Source organism: Martes martes (genome assembly GCF_963455335.1).
Source record: "Martes martes genome assembly, chromosome: 7".
NCBI classification, from domain to species: Eukaryota; Metazoa; Chordata; class Mammalia; order Carnivora; family Mustelidae; genus Martes; species Martes martes.
The window spans coordinates 72776828-72799756 of record NC_137894.1 but is presented as its reverse complement, the minus strand read 5'-3'; the positions used below and the strand labels follow the sequence as shown (position 1 = coordinate 72799756).

The 22929-nt window shown below is 46.1% G+C and overlaps 1 protein-coding gene across 5 annotated transcripts; it reads right to left on the bottom strand.

The window, feature by feature from the left end:
* Nucleotides 1-1162: 1162 nt before the first annotated feature.
* Nucleotides 1163-18073, bottom strand: LOC308345581 (bcl-2-like protein 2). 5 transcript variants are annotated; one of them, XM_080807894.1, is made up of 10 exons: nt 18009-18073; nt 17624-17711; nt 16709-17148; nt 7529-7624; nt 5014-5128; nt 4222-4289; nt 3831-3937; nt 3287-3374; nt 3046-3197; nt 1163-2091 (listed from the first exon to the last, which is right to left on the bottom strand). In XM_080807894.1, exons 3-10 carry the CDS (start codon nt 17138-17140, stop codon nt 2052-2054), a joined length of 1098 nt encoding a protein of 365 aa, XP_080664020.1. In that variant the 5' UTR covers nt 17141-17148; nt 17624-17711; nt 18009-18073; the 3' UTR covers nt 1163-2051. The 5 variants fall into 5 exon arrangements, with proteins under 5 accessions (XP_080664020.1, XP_080664019.1, XP_080664016.1 ...); XM_080807893.1 differs by lacking the exons at nt 7529-7624; nt 16709-17148; nt 17624-17711; nt 18009-18073 and adding exons at nt 5485-5616; nt 5784-5845 and having other exon boundaries at nt 1165-2091; XM_080807890.1 differs by lacking the exons at nt 7529-7624; nt 16709-17148; nt 17624-17711; nt 18009-18073 and adding an exon at nt 5485-5850 and having other exon boundaries at nt 1165-2091.
* Nucleotides 18074-22929: the final 4856 nt, after the last annotated feature.

Below are 22929 nucleotides of genomic sequence, written 5' to 3'. Positions count from 1 at the left end.
AAAAAATGATATTCACCCTGTCCAAGATTCAACAATTTATAGGACTTTTTTTTTTTTAAAGATAGCCATGTAGTGCCCCCTGGTGGACAAAAGAGACCTTCCCACCTGTAAGGCACTAAGCTTCCACGCACTAATATGCTCCCCGTTGTTCTAGCCAAGTTGATACTGAAACTATCCAGACTCCTACTAATCAGCCTCAGCAGAAATCTCCACATCCAGATTACAAGGCACTATTCTAGTTGAATCTAGTTTGAGAAAAGACAGACCCCAAAATGCTTAACAAACGATGCCACAGGAGGTAGTGTAACACAGGAGCAAATGCTGAAGTAGTCAACACTGACTTGAGAATTCAGAATACAAAGCCATTTGAGAAATGGTGTAAGTCTTCATGTCTATATAAAATACTCGTTTCTTTAACCCAGAATTACTGAATAGAGCACCTAGATCAGAGGCAATCTCAAAATATCCTGTGAACAGAAGTGAGTGGTGTAGCAAAATATATAAAGGTTTCGGTATTTAGAAATCTTGTCTGCAATGAAGACTCGAGCAGGGCCTGGGGGGCTATGTAGCACCTAAGAATTTTAAGACCAATCTTACGTAAGAATATAAACTGGAGAAATCTGGTTACTAATGTGACCAAGTACTAAACTTAAGGTTACTAAATCAGTGAAAACCTGTAAGTCCTGATTAACAGTATGATTCAAAATGTTAGCTGAGCAGATTAAGTGGTCACCACATGGCTACACAAGTTAGCTTAAGCCCTGCTATTGTCAATTAGCACACTGCTGCCTTTTCCCCTCATTTTTTGAGCTTACCTTGAGGTAAAGACAAGAAAAGCTACCCAGACCCCAAGCTAAGACTCCAGTGCTGTTGGTGTGGGTAATTCATTTGCACGTAAGTTTAATCAGAACGCACACTGATACGCTACTAGATCACTCTCATTTGGCCATTCTTTCACATTCCAGACTCATTCAGTGCACCTCTCAAATGCCAATCAGTCCCAACTAAACACACAATGCTCCTCTTGTAATTGTAACTCCTACTCCTTAACTGGTAAGTGAGAACTTCCCCTCCACAACACCAGCACTTCCACAAAGGAGAATTAACAGCCATCTGGGATCTAAGAGAAAATAGGAAAATAGATAAATAATCCTTACACCCAAAAGGCCAAACAAATTTTTATTTTCAAAAACAACTTTATTCATGACACATATTAAAAAAAAACCTCCCACCCCCTGGAAATGAGCTAAAAAAATAAACAAAATCCACCTCCCACCTCCCTGTTCCCACTTCCTCCCATTCCCTCCAAATAAAAGGGAAAAAAAGGCAAAGGAAAACAAAACAAAACAAAACAAAAAACTGTAAAACAAAAAAACGCCCCAAAACCCCCCAAAACAAGGTAGTGCATTTCCCCAAGGGGTAGGGGAATTTACACTGGAGCCGCTGGGAGCGGAACGGAGATCTTCCGGCTACAGAAACCTGCAAAGAAAGACACTCAAAACAGAAAAAGAAACACAAAAGGAAACAAAAGAGATCACCAGGCAATCTGGAGGGGCAGGGAGCCGGAAAAGAGGGGTGGGGTGGGTGGCAGACCTGGCAGGACAAGAGCAGGTGGAGGGGACTGTGAAAGTTAGGGAGAAGATGGAGGGAAGGTAACAAGCAGAACAGTTTGGTGTCCTTCCAGAGCCCTGGGTAAAAAAAACCCTCCTACCACCCATGCCCACCTACCCTTGAGCAGCCCCCAAGGGGGTGAAGTGGGACAGGGAAACAAGGGGAGCAGCTTGCGCAGTTGAGACGTGTCCATGGCGAATCCCCAGAGTGAATGAGCAGCCCCCTGCCCCACTCCCTGGGCCTTCCCCTACTCCCCAAAGCAGGTCCCTCCTCAGCAGTTAGTTATGGGATTCTCCCCCCTTCCACAGTATATCTTTTTTTTAAAAAATATTTTTTTTTCCATCAAGGTCATCTTCTGTTTTTCTTTTTTTTTTTTAATTCTTTTTTTTTTTCCTTCTTTCCTCTTTTTTTCCTCTCTCTCCTCCTAATACACACTTTTTTTAGTAAGGGGAATACCATGATGTCGCTCTAGCCCGGCCCCTGGAAGAAAGAAGGAGAGTTAGGTGTTAACATGATCACTTAGGAGTTCAGCACAAGCCCCTCCCCGTGGGCCCTTGCCCCAGTTACAGTCCAGGGAATGGGGGCCAAAATATTTCCAAGTATCCTAAAACTGACCCCACAATCCCAGAAATTGTGACACACCTGGCAAATGGGAAGGGGCAATTTGATACCTTGCCAGAAGCAAAAAAAAAAAAAAAAAGAAAGAAAAAAAAAGTGTATCTGAGATAAAGGGGCAAGAAAATGGACTCATTATTTTTCCAGTTTCAGTTCTTCACAGCTCTTAAACCCCAGGCCTTCACCATCAGATCCTCCCTAATTCCTGGGAGCAGATAAGTGAATCTTATGAAAAGCCAAGGTCTATATGCCTATTCTGTCTATTTAAAGGCAGAGAGATGATAGTAAAGCAACATGGGCACCACTAGGCCCAGAGTGAAAAGTTAACCTTGCAAAACACTGGCTCAGTTAAAGAGTAAATATCTCAGTATCCTCCCACATGGCTGTTGAGGAGGATCAACTAGCCTCTGGCATTCTTCCAAGGGAGGTTCAATCTTCAACCCCTCCTTAACTCTGGGAAAAGTAGCGAATGTCCAAGCAGTGCCTTCACTACTCTGAGGCTGTTCTTCCTGGCCTGCTGTATAAACACCTTCACTGCCACCAAGTCTCAAGGGAAAAAAAAAAGGCTGGGGGAAGAAGCATCTCTCAGAACAGAGTGGAGAGATCCAGCCCTTATCACCAATTCCTGCTCCAGAAAACGATGATGAGACTGGCCTCCTGGCCTGGCCTGCAACTACCTTCCTCACCCTGCACAGGCAGGAGACCAAGTCCCTGGAGACCAAGGGGAGGGTAAGTGAGGGAGGTTCCTCAGATCAGGAAAGAAGGAAACATACAGGGCTCATGGGAGGCGGGGGAGAGGAGCAGCCCATCTATCCTGACCTGTAGACGCGACCCCGGGGCCTGCTGTTAAAACCACTGTAGAATCGAGAGCGGGAACTGTTGTAGTTGGTGGTCCGGGCACGGTATCGGGCTCGTGGGAAACCCCGGTCTGTTGTGCTGATGCCTGGTCTGTTGGTTCGTTTTGGGATCACCTGAGAGTGAGTGATGTACAGCAGAAAGCCTTAGAATAGGCCTGGAGAGTTTACACAGAACCAGAACAGCAATGGGCAATGGGGCTTACCTTGATCTGTCTTCCTCTAAATAGGGACTCATCTAAGGCCAAAGAAGTCCTCACTGACTCTTTGTCTGAGAACTCTATATATGCAAACCTGAAAAAAATAATTTGTCATTTCATCTATCTGAAGTTACAAATAGCAGCTTACACATCAAATCCAACTTGCAGGTATGCTCTGCTTGAGTAACAGCGTAGCCACATTTTTAATTCTTTGTCAAAATTCTTTTAAACGGAAAACTTCAATCTAAATTTTCAGCTACTCTTGGAAAATTATAAAAGAGTTTACACAGGGCTGGATTTCCATATAGCGGAACCAGCTGGGGCTAAGCAAAAGCTGCCCCTCCCTCTTCTAGTTCATGATCCCACCCACACTAACCTTCATCTTTATCTGTCTGGTCTCTGACAGCATTTATGTGTAACCCGATATATACATTAAAGCCCCAACTTGTAAGACGAACACCGCATATTTTAAGTTACTGCTCGATATAAAACATAATTTATCTATTTCTAAAATGTGATTAAAATGACCTCAATCTACTTCCCTACTTACCCTTTAGGATGGCCACTAAATTTGTCACAGAGTATGGTAACACGGTTGACTGAACCACAGCCATGGAAGTGTGCTTCCAGCTCTTCTGCTGTTGCACCATAGTCCACCTGTGGGGGAGCAGAGGTGGTCATGTTGCACAGGTACCCTGCCCAGCCTCTAGGCTGAGCCACCCATCTACCCCAAGGCACATCAAATCTGGTTCTCTAAGAAACTAATCTTTTATCTTTCCAACCCCCGAGCCTCTGCTGATCACCATTACCTTTTACCTCCTCCAAACCCTCCCAATACTTCCCAAATTCATCACCTATCCTTGAGATGTTCCTTTGGAGCCTCCTATTAAGCAACTCCCAAAACAAGTTTCCCCAACCCCAATGAGGACCCTAATACATACATTGCCAACATAGATGGAACGGGCATCGGCCTCCATCTTCTCTTCAATGGACATGATCACTGGGCCAGCTTTGAAGAAAAAAAAGAATGGGGGGGGGAGCTGGTTTTCTATCTGACCAATTTTTGCACCAATACCACCAGCACCACTAGAGTAAAGAAAAGATTTTAGTCTGTTCTGTTCCCTGCTGTACCCCTTAGCAAAAATACTGTTTAGCACACAATAGGTACTCACTGAACATTTGACAAATCAAGCAACAGATTAACACACTCTTAAAAATCAGGGAAAATGGTACAGGAATTCCCTCCTGCCCCCAAATCAAGTCCCTATTGAAAAGCTTTGACTGAAATCATGTGAAAAGTGAACAAAATCAAGGGAACCCAAACTCAACATTTCTAGATTTATTAAAGGGAAAGACCCCCCCCCCCACCCCCCTGCAGTCGAGCAGTTTCTCTTAGAACTCCTAACTAAAGGGTCTCCAACTAAAGGAAGAACTATGAGACTTGAAGGTCAAACGCCAGTTGGCAACCTCCACAAAGAGTAGAGGTAGACTAAAGAACAAAGAACAACACATTTGTTAAAAGGACAAAGAAAGGCACAAGATCACCATCATTAAAACGTAGGTTTTTGCCTCGCTAAGGTCAGAGAAACACACAATGGACTATGACCGCACCACTTGCCCAGTAATTGCTCAGACAAACAGCTCCAAGGTCCCGAGCATCCAATTCCACACAACCCGTGCTCGCACAACCCTTCCGAGGACCCGGGCTCCGCGTGCAACCGCCAGTTACTCACCATTGCCTGGAGGTGGACTCATATTCATCTGTTTCTCTACCTCGTTCTGTAGCTCCTTTAGCTTCTCAGCTTCTTCCTCCATCTCCCTGACTCGAGCTTTGATCGCTTCCAGCTCCTACAACGAGTGGAGAGGGTATGGAGAAGAGCTTAAGAGGAACCAACGCAGGGGCTCTGCCCTGCTCTCCGTCCGAGCGCGGCCCTAACCATGCTCGGCCATTTCCCTCGCCCCACATGCGGCTCACGATGAAAAAAAAAAAAAAAGCAAGCTACCTTCTCTAGAACAACACTAGGCACCCATAACGGCCGAATCAACCCGGCTGGGCCCCTTCTGGCGGTCGAGGATCTGTTCCCGGCCCTGCCCCAGCCACGTTATTCCCCGCCCACCCCCACCCCCCGCCTGCCTCCCGCTTGCCCGAGCTCTGGGCCTCCCGTGACACGGCCGGGCCTGCTCGCTCGCCCTTCTTCCCTCACCGGGTCCTCAATGGCGCCGTCCCCCGGGTCACCCTCGACCAGTCCCGGCTCCTCCTCCTCCTCCTGGCTGCCGGGGGCTCCCGAGCCAGGCCCAGGGCCCGGAGCTCCCGGGGGGGCGCGGGGCCGGGGCGGCTCCTCTTCGGGCTCGGGCTCCGGCTCGGGCTCCAGCAGCAGCTCTTCAGGCTCCAGTTCCTCAGACTCCAGGCCGTTCCCGTAGTCCCCTGCGCCCCCCGGGGCCCCCTCCCCGGCCTCCCCACCGGCCCCGGGCACAAGATGGCGCCGCCGCCCCGGCCCGGAGCCCCGACCGCCCGCAGCCCCCGCTGCTGCTGCCGCCGCCGCCGCCGCCGCCATCGCCGCTCAGACTGGGGCCCGCCGCCCGGCGATTGGAGAACTGCGCCGGGCACGCCGAGGATTCATTAGTCTAGCAGCCTGCCCGTCACCACGAGCTAGGACTCCATTGGGGAATATTACTTGGCAGTCAAACAAGACCCCACCCCCAAGGCGGGATATTGCGGCAAATTCTCAAATCCCGGTAGGGGAACTGGTCTGTCAATCAACATACGTCCCACCTCCTCTCAAGTCCTTAGGTAACAATACCGCCACGCTGTGACGACATTCTTGCTTCCCCCACCGCCTCAAGGCGGGTCCGCGAAGTATGTGACGCTCGGTGATTGGCCGCTGGCTGGGCGAGGGGAGAGGGCCAATCTTCCGATCGCCTCGCCGCAATGGCCGTCTCAAATACCCATTGGCTCGTGAGATTTGAAGGGCTAACACCCGTTTCATGACAGGTGAACCTTGCCCCGTAACGGACCTTCAGGCTTCCAGCAATGGAAACCCGAGGTCACATGACTAGTCCTCAGGGGCGCCGCCATCTTGGCACTACTAGTTGCCAGCTAGAGAGCTGTTGGAAAGCGGAGGACAGAAACATTGAGGCGGTTTCTGGAAACTGGTTTGCTGACCAGAAGGACCAGTAGATGGAATGTTGCTGGAAATGGAGGTTCTGAATGGAGCTTTCCAGTAAGGACCTTACTTTTCCCATTGAAGTTATTGATACCAACATCCATCGGGTCTCCCAAACCAGAAAGCCGGGAGAAATCCTTACTCCACAGCTACCAGTCCTGTCTGATCTGTCTTCCTTTCACAGGCATACTTTCCAAGCCCTCCGCTTATGCCGTTGTTTAAGCTTGTTTGTTGGACTGTTTGCTACAGCTCCCTAACAGGTCTCTCAGATTACCATGTCACTGTTCACTGCTACCAGACTGAGCTGGCTCCCCTTTGCTGGCCAGGTAAAAGTAAAACTCTACCGTGGCCTTAGAGACCTCAGGACCAGGTTACTTCACAAATGTAATTTCTACAGTCCTCACCCCAGGGGGTTTACCTGCACCCGGCTCTGTGCCTCTGTACACGCAGTCCCTCTTCAACCAGACCACTGCAAAGTTCAGCATCACCTCTGGTGCAAAACCTTCCGCGAGCCTCCTATCCCTTCCATGACAAGCAGGCCTACCTCCACTGTGCACTTAATCATTTTGTCCTGCATTGTGAGTTTGGAGATGAGAGGCTGGATCCTATTTACATATTTGCAGCTCCACTGTGGGACAATATGCTTTGCACATAGTAGGTATCAATAATGTTTGCATTGATTGTAGATCTGGGTGCCACTCTCATTCTTCAACACTTTCCCAGCCCCCAAACTCTCCTTCAGACCACAGAGGAATTTCCCCTCTGAGATTACCTGTAGGACCTAGTCCTGGAAAGCAGGGTTGCCATATTATAGTAGTGATATTACACATTTTTTAAAAAGGAAGGAACGACGGTGCTAAGTTTGCAAGAGGGTTATTTGTAGCCAGACCAAGCTAGGGCTTTACAGCCAGATTCAAATGAACCCAACCAAATTAGTTAGACAACCCCAACAGGATGTGTATGGCTGTACACATGTGTAGGGAGATTGACAAGAGGAGATCCCTGTCAGCCAACCAAAAAGTCATAAGCTTCTCAGTAAACCCCACTCTTTCCCTCACTGTCACGTTTTCTCACAAATCCTTACCTCAGGAACAGGGGGATTCAGAGCAGAGTCATAGTCGCTTAAAATTTCACTGAAAATTAATTCAGCAGCCATCTCAGCTCCCGTGGTCTGGGAGAACTAACTTGAGCATGGAAAACAAGCTCTGAAAGACTGTGGGGTTAATGGGGAAAAAAGATTTTCTACTAATCCTAATCTAATCAAGATTTTTGTTTTATTGGCACCTGGTTTACACTAATCAAGTCAATCAAGGGAAATGGGATTTTTTATAATGCCTCCAGTTCCTATTTTTGTTGAGTACTTGATTTTGCAACATGCACAATCCTAGACTCATTATATTATCTCATTGAATTCTCACAACTCTATGAAGCAAATATTTCCAAAACTATAACCTTTTTTAGGGATGAAGAAAGAGTGAAGTAACCTGCACAAGTCATGGAACTAATTAAAGGTGAGCAGAGGAGGAAAAAAAAGTTAGCCGGGAACTCAGAGCTTTCAAAGCTTGGATCAAAATTTTAAAAGGTCTGCTCTGATACACAAAGATTACATTATATATGATGTTGAAATTGGAAAAAAGACTAAATTCCAATAACAAATGATTAGGCAGACTCTGATTATATCTAAAGATTATTATGCACCTATTAAGAGGGATACATACAGCATGTGATAACATGCAAAAATAATTTTTGTTAGGCCAAAGAAGTAGAGTGTAAGACTGTATATGAAATATGATATAAGTGATATCTTATTTTTTAAAAAGATAACTTGGACATGGGGAGAAAAGGGAGCAAGAACCAGTTAGATCCTTTCTTTGGTAATATTTACTAAAAGGTTCCAAACTGTTGAGATTCTTTTTTTTTTTAAGACTTTATTTATTTATTTGAGAGAGAGAGAGAATGAGAGAGAGCATGAGAGGAGAGAGGTCAGTGGGAGAAACAGACTCCCCATGGAGCTGGGAGCCTGATGTGGGACTCGATCCCGGGACTCCAGGATCATGACCTGAGCCGAAGGCAGTTGCTTAACCAACTGAGCCACCCAGGTGCCCACTGTTGAGATTCTTAATCCAGTGATTGTATTTCTTACACTTGCTCTAAAGAAATAATCTAAAAACTGAATAAACATTTGAGAATAAAGATATTCATCAAAGTGAAAAGATGTAAGCAATTTGAATGTCCAAGTGGGCACATTCAGAAAAATTATTACATACACGTAGGTATAATTTTATACAGTCATTTTGCCTTCAAAAAATTTTTAATGACAAGGAAAAACTGTGCAGTAGAACTGTAAGCAGAATTGTAGTATAGAAAATTGTATATACAGGGGCGCCTGAGTGGCTCAGTGGGTTAAGCCTCTGCCTTTGGCTCAGGTCGTGATCTCAGGGTCCTGGGATCGAGCCCCACATTGGGCTCTCTGCTCAGCAGGGAGCCTGTTTCCCCCTCTCTCTTTGCCTGCCTCTCTGCGTACTTGTGATCTCTCTCTCTGTCAAGTGAATAAATAAAATCTTAAAAAAAAAAATCAAAACTGTATATACAGTATGATCCTAAAATAGAAGCACAGGTAGAAGATGGGAAAGAAATATGCCAAAATGTTAACAGTGGTACTTTCTGAGTAGGATTATACTTAATTTATACTTTTCCATGTTCTATGATTTTTCCACAATATATCATTTTTATTTAAAATTAACCTTCCAACTTCCAAACTTACTCTCGTAAGCATGATTACTTTTAAAGACACATTTAAAAAGGTATTTGGAGACTTGTATTATTATTAGACTGTAAGCTGCAAAAGGCAAGGACATCATCTCAACTATATTTGTATTCCCATTGCCCATCACCATGTACCCAATAAACGCTAACTGAATAATCTTCCATAATAATTTTAATACCATGCCCATTGTTGATTAATAGAAAACATCAAAGAAATAAGTTTCTAAGAATGAATTTTGTAAGAAATTAGTATGTAATGATGTGAAATTTACCCATCATGAGTATAATTTTCCTTCAGTAACAACCTCTCAATAGAGACCATGGAGTTTCAGGAAAACTAAAACTCAGTGACGTTGTGCCCGAGGAGGAAAAATGTGTTAATGGAAGTGAATGGTTAGTGGACTTAAGGAGAATTAAATCAGTAAAAAATGGATGAGGGCACCTCCAGTTCTGCCCAAAAGGAAAAGCCGTCTCACTAAACTACATAAATACTTGGCTCCTTGGTAGTTTCATCCCTATTTTTAACTCTTTCTCTTTTTGCCTGCTATAATCTAGAACTACATAGTTTAATATGGTACCCACTCACCACACATGGTTTGAGCACTTGGAACATGAGTATTCTGACTTGAGATGCACTAGAAGTGTCAAATATACACTAAATTTCAAAGACTTAGTATGAAAAAGCAACTGTAAAATAAATTAATAGCTATAGTATTAATTATAGACAGAAATTATAGTAATTTTTATATACTGGCCTAAGTAAAATATTATTAAAATTAGTTTCATACCTATTTCTCTTGCTTTTCTAAAGAGGCTACTAGAAAATATAAAACTACATATATGGCTTACATTATATTTCTGTTGGACAGCACTGATATGGAAGCTTGAAGCCTTGATCATTTACTCACCTCTCCTGTGGAGTGGACTCCAGTAATTTTCTTTGTTGTTTTTTGGGGGGGCTGAGCCCAACGCGGGGCTTGAACTCACAACCCTAGGTGGAGAACTGAGCTGAGATCAACAGTTGGATGCCCAACTGACTGAGCCACCCAGGTGCCCCAACTCCAATTATTTTCTAATGCAAAGTCTAGCCTTGCCTACCTTAACTCCCTAGGTCTGTCCTTGCAGGGAAGTGAGGTGTCCATTTAAATGAGAAAGAACCCCCATTGGGCTGCTTATGTTCCATTCTGCTTGGTTAACTTCTTAACAACTTTGTATCTGGAAAACGTGTTTTATCATACTGTACCAGAAATTGTGTTCCTTAAGAAAAGACCAGAAAATACTGACAGTAAAAAGAACAAAATAGGTGTGCCTGGGTGGCTCAGTGGGTTAAGCCTCTGCCTTCGGCTCAGGTCATGATCTCAGGGTTCTAGGATCCAGCCCCGCATAGGGTTCTCTGCTCGGCGGGAGCCTGCTTCCCTCTCTCTGCCTCTCTGCCTACTTGTGATCTGTCAAATAAATAAATAAAAGCTATATATAAAAAAAAAAAAGAACAAAATAAAATCACCAGTAAAATCCAACACCCAGAGATAATCACTAGTGATCTTTGGCATATACCCTCCCTGAGATTTTCAATACATAATATATATATATACACATAATACATACATAATATATATACACGTATATGTATATATATATATAGTTCCGTGTGTGCGCGGACACACACACACATTTACATACTTATTTTAGCAAACTTAGATCATACTGTATATATTTTCTTTTCTTTTTTTTTTGACAAGTGAGAAACATCTTTCTGTATCGATAAATTTCAATTTCATTTTCCATGACCTTACTCAAAAAAGTCACCTTAGAAATGAGGGCTTCCCTGACTATTCTATTTAACAATGAAATCTGTACTTACAACTTCCCAATTCCATGCTAATGAATTCTTTTTCTGCATAGCATTTACCACCTCATAACATGAAATGTCATGTTAGTGAATTTTGTGAGATGAATTTATTTATTTAATTTTTGTTTGCTTCCCTTATTAGAATGTAAGGAACATGAGGGCAGAACTTTGTGTCTGTGCCCTTCCCTATCTCACTGCCTAGAACTGTGCTTAGCATACAGAAGAGGCTTGAATATTTGCTGCATGAATGAATGATTCAATCAGCGAAGAACTACAGAGATTTCCATTACATTATGTTTTCTCATTAATTTTTAAAATAGTCTTATTTATGTCACACCTATATCCACTTAAGGCAGCTTTTAAAGTTTTCAAAGGATCCACTCTTAAGAAGAAACACAGAATGTCTATAATTCATCTAGTTGCTAGAAACTAACTAAATGTTGCCCCACTTTTATCAAAAGTACCATCTGGAGGAATGACACTCATGAAGAAATGTCTGAAGGGTAAACAATCCATCTATCCATTTAGATAGTATGAAATTTAGCCCTATATGGAAGCATCATAGGATATCTTTGGGCTAAATTGCGATAACCCTGATTAAACAAGCTTAGGACCTACTGAATCCCCATTTGGTGTAACTATGAGAAATACTGGTGCAAAACTCAACATCATATTTACTGTCAGGTGTTATGAAGGGTGATATCCTCTATTTCATCTCAGAAGAGCCACAGAAGTTTTTGCCCATCTTAAGCAACTGATAGGCTTTTCTAAATCCTAACAGGAACATGAATCTTGTTGTGTTTTCCAATTTGTCGTAGCTGCCAAGAAAGCTCAAGGCTGAATTCATAGCTTAGCTTTAGTATTCTGAAATACTACTTATAGAATGCTTTTCTGTACATTAATTTTCCCTTTTCTGCCATCTTATTGTAATATTTCAATTTACCCTTTACATCTACTTTAATAAAAACCCATATTTGCCTATTGTTTTGTCTTTTGTGTATTGTAGTAAGATGTTGCAAATGCTTTTTGGAAAGAACTAGTCAAATACAAATCAATCATTAATTCAGTCACACTACAGTGGAGATAAATGCTCTCATCGCCTGATAATATTAACTACTAAAAGCATCTAATTCTCTTTCCCCTAATGCCATGTTCACCAAGCCACTCTCAGATTTTAATATGGCTTGCCCTGTTGATTTTCTATAGAGAGAGGATGGAAACTCTCCTCTGAGCAGTATACTTCTAACTACAATTTAACACATAAACCCAAATGCAATCCAATTGCTCTGGATTATAAAAAGACAAGAAATTCCTGCTTATAATTTGAAATTAGTATCATTATTCCTGTCAGACATGATTTTGATGTGGTCCTAGACTAGAAGTACAGGGTATGGGCTGAATAATTTCTGTAGATTCCAACCACTTTAGCTGCTTGCATTAAAATGGCTGAAACCAAGTATCTCAGAGGGCCAGGAAAGGAAGCAGGGCTCCATTTTTGCCAGAAGTAGGCAGCAGGGAACTGGGGAGAAATGCTCATTATCATCAGAGGCTGAACCACAACCGGGACGTGATTACCATCACACAAAGCTTTGGGGTAACTTTTCTTTGTTTTGGTTTGTTTTCGTCTGTAGCCATCCCAAAGTACTGTAGACACACACCTTCTTAAGATTTGGACTGGCACACGGGGCGCCTGGGTGGCTCAGTGGGTTAAGCCTCTGCCTTCGGCTCAGGTCATGATCTCAGGGTCCTGGGATCGTGCCCCAAATTGGGCTCTCTGCTCAGCGGGAAGCCCGATTCCTCCCTCTCTCTCGGCCTGCCTCTCTGCCTACTTGTGATCTCTGTCAAATAAATAAATAAATCTTAAAAAAAAAAAAAAAAGATTTGGGTTGGCACAGATGGAGTTCTTGGCTTTGGGCATTTGGAAAGGGTTGGGAGATGGGGGAGGGGAGAACAACTCTGATTTTCTTTTCTTTCCGAAATCCCTGTTACCCTAGTTCTTGCCCTTAACCAGGTCATGAAGAGATGATTAGATCAAGAAATGTCCTGACACCAGGCTACAGAGTGTAGAAGTCACAAACCCTGCTCAGTCCTTCTCATTAAACTTCTGGGCTTTATTTATTTTTTTTTTAATACGACCATTACATATTACACAAAAATAAAAGTCAAATGAACTTGGTATTTATAAATTATTAAATAAAAATACAGGAATATATATTTATATTTATAGAGCTTTTTCTTTTCTTCTAAACTAACCAAATCTGTTCTCCCGCCATTTTATGATTTAAAAAAGTAAAATAGTATATACCCTAGAATAAGTGGGGAGTGGGATTAATAATTGCAGGACCTAGTTGCCCTACTTCTGCTCCTTCCTTGGCCTAAGCAAAGTCCCTATTTGTCCCTTTGGGCTCCAGAAAGCAAGAAACGCCCTCTCCACCTATTTAATCTCTGAAAAATGGCAGTTAGATTTATTTCCCTTATTTTTAAAAAAATGAAATAGATTTAAAAATTGGGAGCCATACTCAGCCTTCCTGGCCAAGAGCTAATCCCAAGGAACTATATGGCTCTAGAAGAGAGTCTCTAGTTTTCCCTGACAGAAGAGTCTCTGGGGTTTCCATTGCCCCTCAAGCTAAAAAGGACAGGACAGATCAAAACTGCCCACTCTGGTCCCAGGCAAGCTATGCTTCTGGGAATCCAAGCCCTTTCCCCTTTCAGAAAACAACCTCTCCTTCCACCCAGGTGTCAAGGCCTCAGAGCAGGGCATTGTGGTTACCTGACCATGGTCCCTGCTGCTCAGATTTGCTAACGCCCCCAGGAGAGCTAAGAAGGATAGGCTAACAAGGATAGGCGTCCTGTGGCAGAGGGGAGGGTGAAGAGTCTGCCCCAAAACCTGGGGGAGCGTGGACTCCAATTTGGAGCTGATGGTCTAGTCAGTGGTTTTCCAACTTTTTTTTTTCAGCAGCAAACCCCTTAATGCAAATAAAATCTTACCCTGAACCCCGATATGTAAGACAGCTACAAGGGGAGCTATTCTGTTTGAGGACATGTAGCCCAGCCTGCTTAGCACCCCGTCTTCACCTCCCCAAGGACTCCTGAGGCAACCCCTAGGAAACTTCAGGGCTCTGCCAAGCAGTCTGAAAACCACTGGTCTAGTTTGTCCTGAGCAAGCCAGAGACCCCACCCCCACCCCAACTGCCTGCCACAGACCAGCTCTGAGTTTCTGGTGTCAGCATACCACAACAGACCAAGTGGTGCATGCAGTCTACCATGTCCCCTATAAATACCATTAAAAAGTGCAGCCCTCTCTCAAAAGCAAAAGTCTGGGCTAAACACCTGAGGCCGATTTTGGTCCCACATTCTTGTGAGTACAACTATGTTGCCACATTCCGGGACCAAGCGAAAATCTCCAAGAAGAGTCAACCATGGTCTAGCTAAGCTGATCAGTGCTCGGGATCAAGGGCAGGCTTCTAGAGCACTGTGTCTGCAGTCAGCATTGGAGAGCAGCAATTCTAGCACCTTGGGAAGTGCAGCAGTGAGGTCTGGCTCAGGACATGCATCTGGAGTGAAATCATTTCTCTCTCAAAGGAAAAAGCTATCATCTGAATCTGTTCTAGAGGACCATGAGCTCTAAAGTTAATGTCAGACTCTGAGGTACAGACAAGTTATACCCATGCAAACAGCGTGGCTTCAAAGAAAACAGAAATGCTTCTAGGTCGTGGTAGGTACTCTAGAACCCGTACACCTGGCCCTGGATAAAGCAGCACCAAAGCCCACTACATGGCATAGGCCCATCACGGAGTACAGGTCACCCTCACACCCATGGGGTTCAGAGCTGGAATGTTCCTCTCAAGGCATCAGCAGTCTCACTGAGACACAGTGCAGGACCCAGACTGCACTCTAGATCAACATTTACCTCCACACACTCCTAAGGAAAATCAGAGTCCCAATTTAGAGTCTAAGTTTGGGTACAGAAGGTCCCGAGACACGGAACACTTTGGGCACCAGTGCGCCCTGGTGGCAGCAGAGGGTGGCAGGTAGGTCCAGGCCTCCTCCCCTGTTGCTGCCCCCCCCTCCGCCCCCCAGGCCACTGCAGGCTCTGCAGCCCTGTTTTCTGTTCAGAGCCCAGGAAGCAGCAGCAAGTACGTGATGCACAAGGAATGGGGATGGTGAAGCAACAGGCCAGCTACAGAACTTCTCTTCTCTCCAGAGGCCTGCTAATGACTTTCTGCCGGAAAGTGCCCAAAGCCCTCTTCTGGATACAGTGTTTCTCCCACAGCCTTGAGGCCTCAGGACAAGGAGAGGCTGGGAGGAGAGGGTTGGGAGGAGGGGAAGAGAACGGCCTCTTGTTCTTGCCACTCCAACAGAGAAGTTTTCTCCTTGAATGCGGCCACCAACAGGTTAGACAAGCAGCCCAGCATGCACACGAGCATGCGTGCACATGCACAAGCGTGTCCAAGCAGCCCACCATCACAGCCACTTCTCCCTATCACCTGACAACCTCAAGCTTCCATTTCAAAGGGATGTGCCTTCTGTGTTTTCCCCAAATCCCACTCAACGAAAGGAGAAACAACCCCTTGTGCAAGTTGACCTTCCTCAGGGCTACATATGAAGCGCTAGGTGTAGCTTTGTGTGCCTATACCCCAGACATGATCCCTCCCACCTTTGCCAACCCTGGAATGACTTCATCTCCTGGCCCCCAAATACTTCCCCAATACATTCCCTAATGTCTCCAGCTCCTCCTTCCAACTACCTGCCTGGCACACACAGCTCCTTCACACAGTACCCTGCCCCCTCCCCTCCCCATTCCATTCCTGTCCATTCATCCCACTTCTTCCAAGGGCATTTCTCTTGTTCTGTTCCTGCTCTCGTATCCCCCAAGCCACACCTAGCCCCACCTGGCCCTAGACTTTCTCACTTGCTAGCAAAAAAGGCCCCTACAGTTACCAGGGCCCCCAGTGCCACGGCCCCTGTCAGCACTGTCCTCACTGAGGCCCAGTTCCCCTCCCGCAGACGCCGCGCCTCCTCCAGGGCCCCGTCCCCGTATAGAGCTGTGAACTCCGCCTGTGGGAGAGAAGGGAAGTAGGAGAGAAAGAAGGAGAAAGGGATATCAGGAGAGGAAAGAGTGGAGGAAAGAGGAGAGGAAGAGTTCCAGTTCCATCCACTGCAAACACTACCCCATACCCAGCTCCTCTCCAGCCAAAGTTCTACTGGCTGCAATCCCCCATCATCCCCCATGAGCGCCTGGCTCATTGGCCCTCTCTGCCTCAAGTGAATGCCAGCCTCTCCCGGGCTGAAATTTTTGCTCCCAACTGGCATCCTTTGCCAAGGCCTTCCTGACCACCGCCCATGCCTGACAACCCCCTACCCCCCGCCCATGTCACATACTCTGGTGTAAAAAGTCCCCAACAGCTGAATGCCATTTCCCTGCAGGCATTGTGTACTCTGTACTCTGCTATGGACCATGAGCCCATCCAGTGATGACTGCCTGGCAGCCCTGGAGTGCAGAGTCCAGCATGACACCCATAGTGAGGGCATCTGGTGCCACCCAAATAGGGAGACTCAGCCCCCAGCCTCCAGCCAGAGCCCCCATCTTCCCTCTGGAGACCAGCTTTGCAGAGGAGTGTGCAGGGCAGCAACTGAGAAGCTTCTTACCCAGCCCCCACTGCTGTGGATCCAGTCGGCCAGCCGCGTCTCCAGGTAGGCCACCATCCACTCTTGCACTTGGCCCACAAGTGGCTCCATCTCTTTGTTGACACTCTCAGCACACAGTGCGGCTCCAAAGACAAAGAAGGCCACAAGGCGGCCCCAGTTGGGGCCCCCTTGGAAGAGTTCGTCAGAGACCTGGGTGAAGCGCTGCTGGGCCGAGCCTGGGGTCACATGCAGCTGGGCTGCCAAATCAGAGAAGGTACGCCGGAAGCGGGTCTCAAACTCATCTCCAGCTGCCCGCATGGCTTGGTGCAGTGGGTCAGCTGCTGGGCCCTCCCCAGGGCCAGCTCCACAAACATAACCCTTCTGCCTCAGCTTATAGCCTACAAAGTCTGCCACTAGAGCCCGTGTGTCTGGGGCTGAGGCCGGGGTCGCCATCCGGGCGGCTGTAAGAGTCAAGGATGAAAGACTGGCGTGAATATATGGTTGGAGAGCCAGAAGGGGTGCTTCAGGCTTGGCCAACCCAGTGAGCGGGGGAGAGAGGTGGGAGGAAACGCTCAGAGACCACTGGGCAGGGAGGGGCAAGAACACGGGAACTAAGTCAAGGTGAGAGGCCAGGGCATGAGGGGGCTGGCCATTAAATTCTTAATATGCAACATTAAATGCATAACAAGTAAATTTTATTTTTAAAATACTTTAGATTCTTTCCATAATAGGAGAATGCTAGCTCTGTAACACCCCCTACAAACCCCCTTTCCACAGTACACACCTTTTTGGCTTAAGGAAGGAGCTCAGTACCTCCCCAGAGGGAAGATGTGATGATGCTGGCCAAGGCACAAGATGAGGGAGGAGACAGGGGCTGAAGGGAAAGGTGGGAAAAGCAAAGGGCTGCCCGGGACAGAGAAGGAAGGAGACACTCACCCAGCCTGGATGGCAGCTCTTAGGACCCAGCGCTGGTGGCAAGGAGCCCCCAGCTGGGGCCTTTCATCCTCCTGGCCAGCGTGGAGCCCTGGGAAGGGGAGGGGGAGAGCAGAGCTAGGCGGGGAAGGCCAGGGATCTGGGTCTAGACTGAGAAGGCTGGGGTTGCAGCTCCCCGGACCGGCCCCTGCCCTCAGCATTCTACCAGCTGTGTGGCCGAATCCATGTTTAATGACTGTCCTCCCGGGAAACCCAGGGCCAAGGGCTTCCTGCCGACACCATCTCTACTCCCGGCTCCCCCCAGTGCAGTCCAACAGCCCAGCTCCTCCTTCACCCCCACCCTCAGCAAGTCTCCAACCCCGCCTGCCTGCCAGGTTAGGGATCTCACGGGTCAGGCCGCTGCCAGGATCCGGGCCGTTTCCTGGTGCAGGAGCTGGGAGGGAGGGAGAGAGGGAGGAAGGGAGGGAAGGAAGGAGGGAGGAGAAAGGGGGGGGGGCGGGAGGGAGGGCCCGGCGCCGGGTGATGATGGGGCCCAGAGATGCGTCCAGAGAGAGGGGCGGGGCTGGGAAGCAAGCTTGGGAAGGGCCACAACTCCGGAAGAGAGAGGGCCGCTGTAGGCCATGAAGAAAGAGCAGGGCAGAGAGGACACAGAAGGCCAGGCTGGGCTTCTGTGACTGAAGGCTGCCCAGGGAAGCCGGCTAGACCTCAGGAAACCTCAGAGCAAATTCACCATTTCCAGAAGGTCTCTGATGTTCCATGCACTTGTTGAGTTTTTTCCAGTCCTGGAGTGGATGCCCGGATTAGAGGAGCAGTTCCCATTCCAGTGGGAACTGCCTTCCAGGTGTCTCGCCCTGTGGGACTGGCAGACACGACACGGACACTGAACAGTTCATTCCCTCTTTTCTCCAGGACCTTTAACTCAGTAGTCTCTTTGCAGGCTGGGGCTTTAGCCAGGCATCAAGACTTGGACCGCAAGTAGTTCCTGCAGGTAACCTTTCTTTACCTTCTTTCATTTTTTTTGTAATCAGATTGGTTTTCTTTTTCATTCTTTTTACTCAACACATGAACTTATTCTCATTATGGCAAGTTCAAACAATATAGAGGTATAAGGGAAACAAATACAAGTCCTCAATCTCCTGCCTTCCACCCCTTGCCCAATTCTGCCTACCTTTCTGGAGGATGCCAGTCAAGGTCAAGGTTGATGTTTACCCTTTCAGATTTTATATGTGTGTGTATGTATGTATGTACACATACATACATACATACACACACATATAGGTATGCCTATTATTTATACAGGGCAGTTCACAGGATGTGAAGCAGTGTGACCACAGGTGATCCTCAGGAGGGCTCTCTCAGGCATTCTCACTGGGCCCCACTGGTTCTAGCACTGGCACTTCCTTCCATTCCATTCGGAGGGATCTCCAACCAAAGGCTAGAAAGAGGCAACCCGATTTTCCTTTCTTGCTGGTTCCCTTTGCTTCTACCTGGGGTCCAAGCCTTGATATTCCTACCTGCCCTTACGGTCTCTGGAGAAGAAAGTCCATTTCTGTAACAATAATAGTAACAACTGGGGCGCCTGGGAGGCTCAGTGGGTTAAAGCCTCTGCCTTCGGCTCAGGTCATGATCCCGGGGTCCTGGGATCGAGCCGATGGGGCTCTCTGCTCAGCGGAGAGCCTGCTTCCTCCTCTCTCTCTCTGCCTGCCTCTCTGCCTACTTGTGATCTCTGTCTGTCAAATAAATAAATAAAATCTTAAAAAAAATAATAGTAACAACTAATACATTTTGAGGACTTATTAGGTGCTAGGTGCTTTCTTTACATGCATATTTATCCTCACTCCAATCCCTAAGCTGTTTTATTCTCATTCTATAGGTGAAAAGAGTGAGGTTTAGAGAGGTTATTTACCCAAAGCCATATACTTAGAAGCTGATACTCAACTTTGTCTGACTGTAAAGTTTGTCTTAACTTTAAGTGCATTGCTAGAAGGTCATCTCTCTGCTTCAGGTAATCTATGTTGTTACGACATTTACAAGTCCAAATTCAGTCACCCCCTCCATTCTGAAGGCACAGCAGACTGCACACTTTTATGACTGTATCCTTCCACCATCCTCCTTATTTCTTTGCTCTTGGGCTGATCATTCTAGCTGCCACCAGCAAGTCTGCCTTGCTGCATTATTCAGAGAATAACCTAGTCCATTCCTTCTTTTGCAATACTGATTTCTTCTAAGACACTTAACTGAAATAACAACACTTTTAGGTCTCAGGATCCAAATATATTTCTGTCTGCCCTCCCATTTATTTATAAACCCTGTGAGAGCAGGAATGGAATTTTATTCACTGTTATGCCCTTCAGGCCTAATAGACCCTCAGTAAATGTTGATTGAACAAATCATTCAGAGCCTACTGTAAGCCTACTCTGATGTTTGAAGATAACTGTAGTGGCTATTTAAGAGAACAAAGACTGAACTGTGAAGAGGAAAAAAAAAAAAAAAAAAAAAAAAAAGAAAGAAAAGAAACATTGATTTGGAAGAAAGGTTCAATGTCAGCCTGAGCAGCCAGAACAGAACTGCTAGGCCAATACAAATTATACCTGGTCCAAAGCTGTGTACCTCAAGGATCTTCCCAGACCAACACCATGGAGCCAAGGAATGGCAGCTCAAACTATAGACAAAGCACAAGTGTTCTTATCAGAAAACCTCAGGCCATATAGGCCACTTTGAACCTTATCTATTCCTTTAATTATATATATATATATATGTGTGTATATATTTTTAATTAATATATACATATTAAAGATTTTATTTATTTGAAAGAGAGATATATAAGGAGCACGAGCAGGGGAGGGACAGAGGGAGAAGTAGACTCCTTGCTGAACAGGGAGTCCAATGTGGAGCTGGATCCCAGGACCTGGGATCATGACCTGAGCCAAAGGCAGATGCTTAACCGACTCAGCCACCCAGGCATCCCTCAACGATATATTTTACAAGAGCAAGGAAGACAGGGTTTTTTTTTTTTTAAGATTTTTATTTATTTATTTGACAGACAGAGGTCACAAGTAGGCAGAGAGAGGAAGAAGCAGGCTCCCTGCAGAGCAGAGAGCCCGATGTGGGGCTCGATCCCAGGACCCTGGGATCATGACCTGAGCCGAAGGCAGAGGCTTTAACCCATTGAGCCACCCAGGCACCCAAGGAAGACAGTTTTAAAATGCTTGATTGTAACACAAATTAGTGTAATGTTATTTTACACCATAAAATAGGAAAATAATAGGTCCATGGATTATATATATGTGTATAAAATCAGAAAATAAAACTCACTTTAAAAATGATTTCCAGGTCGGGGCGCCTGGGTGGCTCAGTGGGTTAAGCCGCTGCCTTCGGCTCAGGTCATGATCCCAGGGTCCTGGGATCGAGTCCCGCATCGGGCTCTCTGCTCGGCAGGGAGCCTGCTTCCCTCTCTCTCTCTGCCTGCCTCTCTGTCTACTGTGATCTCTCTCTGTCGAATAAATTAAAAAAAAAAAAAAAATTTAAAAATGATTTCCAGGGCGCCTGGGTGGCTCAGTGGGTTAAAGCCTCTGCCTTCGGCTCAGGTCATGACCCCAGGGTCCTGGGATTGAGCCCCGCAGGCTCTCTGCTCAGCAGGGAGCCTGCTTCCTCCTCTCTCTCTGCCTGCCCCTCTGCCTACTTGTGATCTCTGTCAAATAAATAAATAAAATCTTTTACAAAAAATTTTTTTAAAAAATGATTCCTGGCTAACTAGCATTGCTAAGGTTAATATGGAGTTAAAATGCAAATAAGAGGGGCGCCTGGGTGGCTCAGTGGGTTGGGCCTCTGATAGTATGCATCTCATGGTTTATTTCCAGCTTAGTCACTTGAGATTTTACAGTTAAACTATTCTGCTGTTTTAAATTTAGAGATTCCATTTCTACCCTAAGATTCCTCATTACAATACTCTGAAGATGTTAACTATCACTACTAAACGTTTTAATCTTATATAACCAAGTGGGTAAGAGTGGGCTCTAGCACTGGACTGCTGATGTTCTAATCCCAGGTCCTCAATCATTGCCTATGTGACTCTGGGCAAGAGTCCCAGCCCCTCTCTTCTTCAAATTTCTCACCTGTAAAATAGGCATACTAGTACCACCTACTCTTTTGATGGGGATTTACAGGAATTAAAATTTGCAAAACTCTTACAGGCATACCTAGTATGTACATTGTGTTATACAAAATCAGTAGGGGATTTAGGGAAAAAAAAGAACTACACAAAATACTTCACTTTTTTTTCACTAATGTAGAACAAAATGAAGGAGAAAAAAAGCCAGCTCTGTGCCCCTGTTGAAAGCTCCCAGTGGAACTAGAACTCCACAGTCCCAACTTCAAGAGAGTTGTGTGTTCATTCATTCATTCAATAATTTGAGAGCCTACTATGTGCTGAAACTATGTGTTGAAACTGTGACTCAGACACAGACTCTGTCCTCAAAGGACTTGCAGTGGGATTACAGATCAGAACTCTAATCTACTTTTCCACAAATGAGAAAATTGAGGTCCAGAGAAGTTATGCCATGCTCAAGGTCACACAGCAAAATACTGCCAGAGGTGAGACCAGAGCTGTCTTCCGACAACTCAGTTCAGAACTCTTTTCTAATGGACCACCCATCCTTTTGAGGGCCACACCTTAGTTTCTATTTGAGACACTACCTAGTTTTTATGACCTTTCCTTCTGTGCACTCCCTGTAACATCCCTCCAAAACCTGGAGCCTAGGGTTTGAAAAAGAAAATGGTGAGTCCTGAAGAGAAAGTCACACGCTGGGCATATTTAACCATCCTTCGCAAGAAAAGGAAAGGTTACTCTGTCCTCCCTTAAGCATTAACTCTTCCCATGCCAGAGAGGTTGAAGCCGTTTAAAAAAAAAAAGCAAAAAAAAAAAAAAAAATAGCCTGAATGGTCTCAGGACCGGAAGGTGGATCCCCGCCCCCTGGTACGCTGCAAAGACAGATGGGGAGCCACCTGTCAGAGGACTGTGGGCGGGGGCCCGGCCGAGAGGGCCGCGGGACTGGAGGGTGAGCGCCGCTGAGCGCACGCTCAGAGCAGACAGCTTGCAGGAGGCCGGAGATGATGGTCTAAAATCCTGAGAGCTGACGGTCAGAGCGGGGGAGCGGGGGGGGTGGGGGGGGTGGAGGGGAAGGTAGTCACGGAGGGGTGACAGCTACAGGAGGTGAAGGATCCTGGAGGTAACAGCAAGGAGAGTACGCAACGGCGACGGGCGGCTTCTGCGCCGACGCCGGGCGGTGGAGCCAGAGGAAAGCAGGGCA

What these genes read in the sequence shown, in the direction of transcription:
- LOC308345581 (XM_080807894.1), bottom strand. Translation starts at nt 17,140, where the DNA reads ATGGCGACCCCGGCCTCAGCCCCAGACACACGGGCTCTAGTGGCAGAC. An exon ending in GTTCCATCTATGTTGGCAAT is followed by an intron (nt 3,938 to 4,221) that starts GTATGTATTAGG and finishes GCTCCCCCACAG; the next exon opens with GTGGACTATGGTGCAACAGC. An exon ending in CCCCGGGGTCGCGTCTACAG is followed by an intron (nt 2,092 to 3,045) that starts GTCAGGATAGAT and finishes TCTTTCTTCCAG; the next exon opens with GGGCCGGGCTAGAGCGACAT.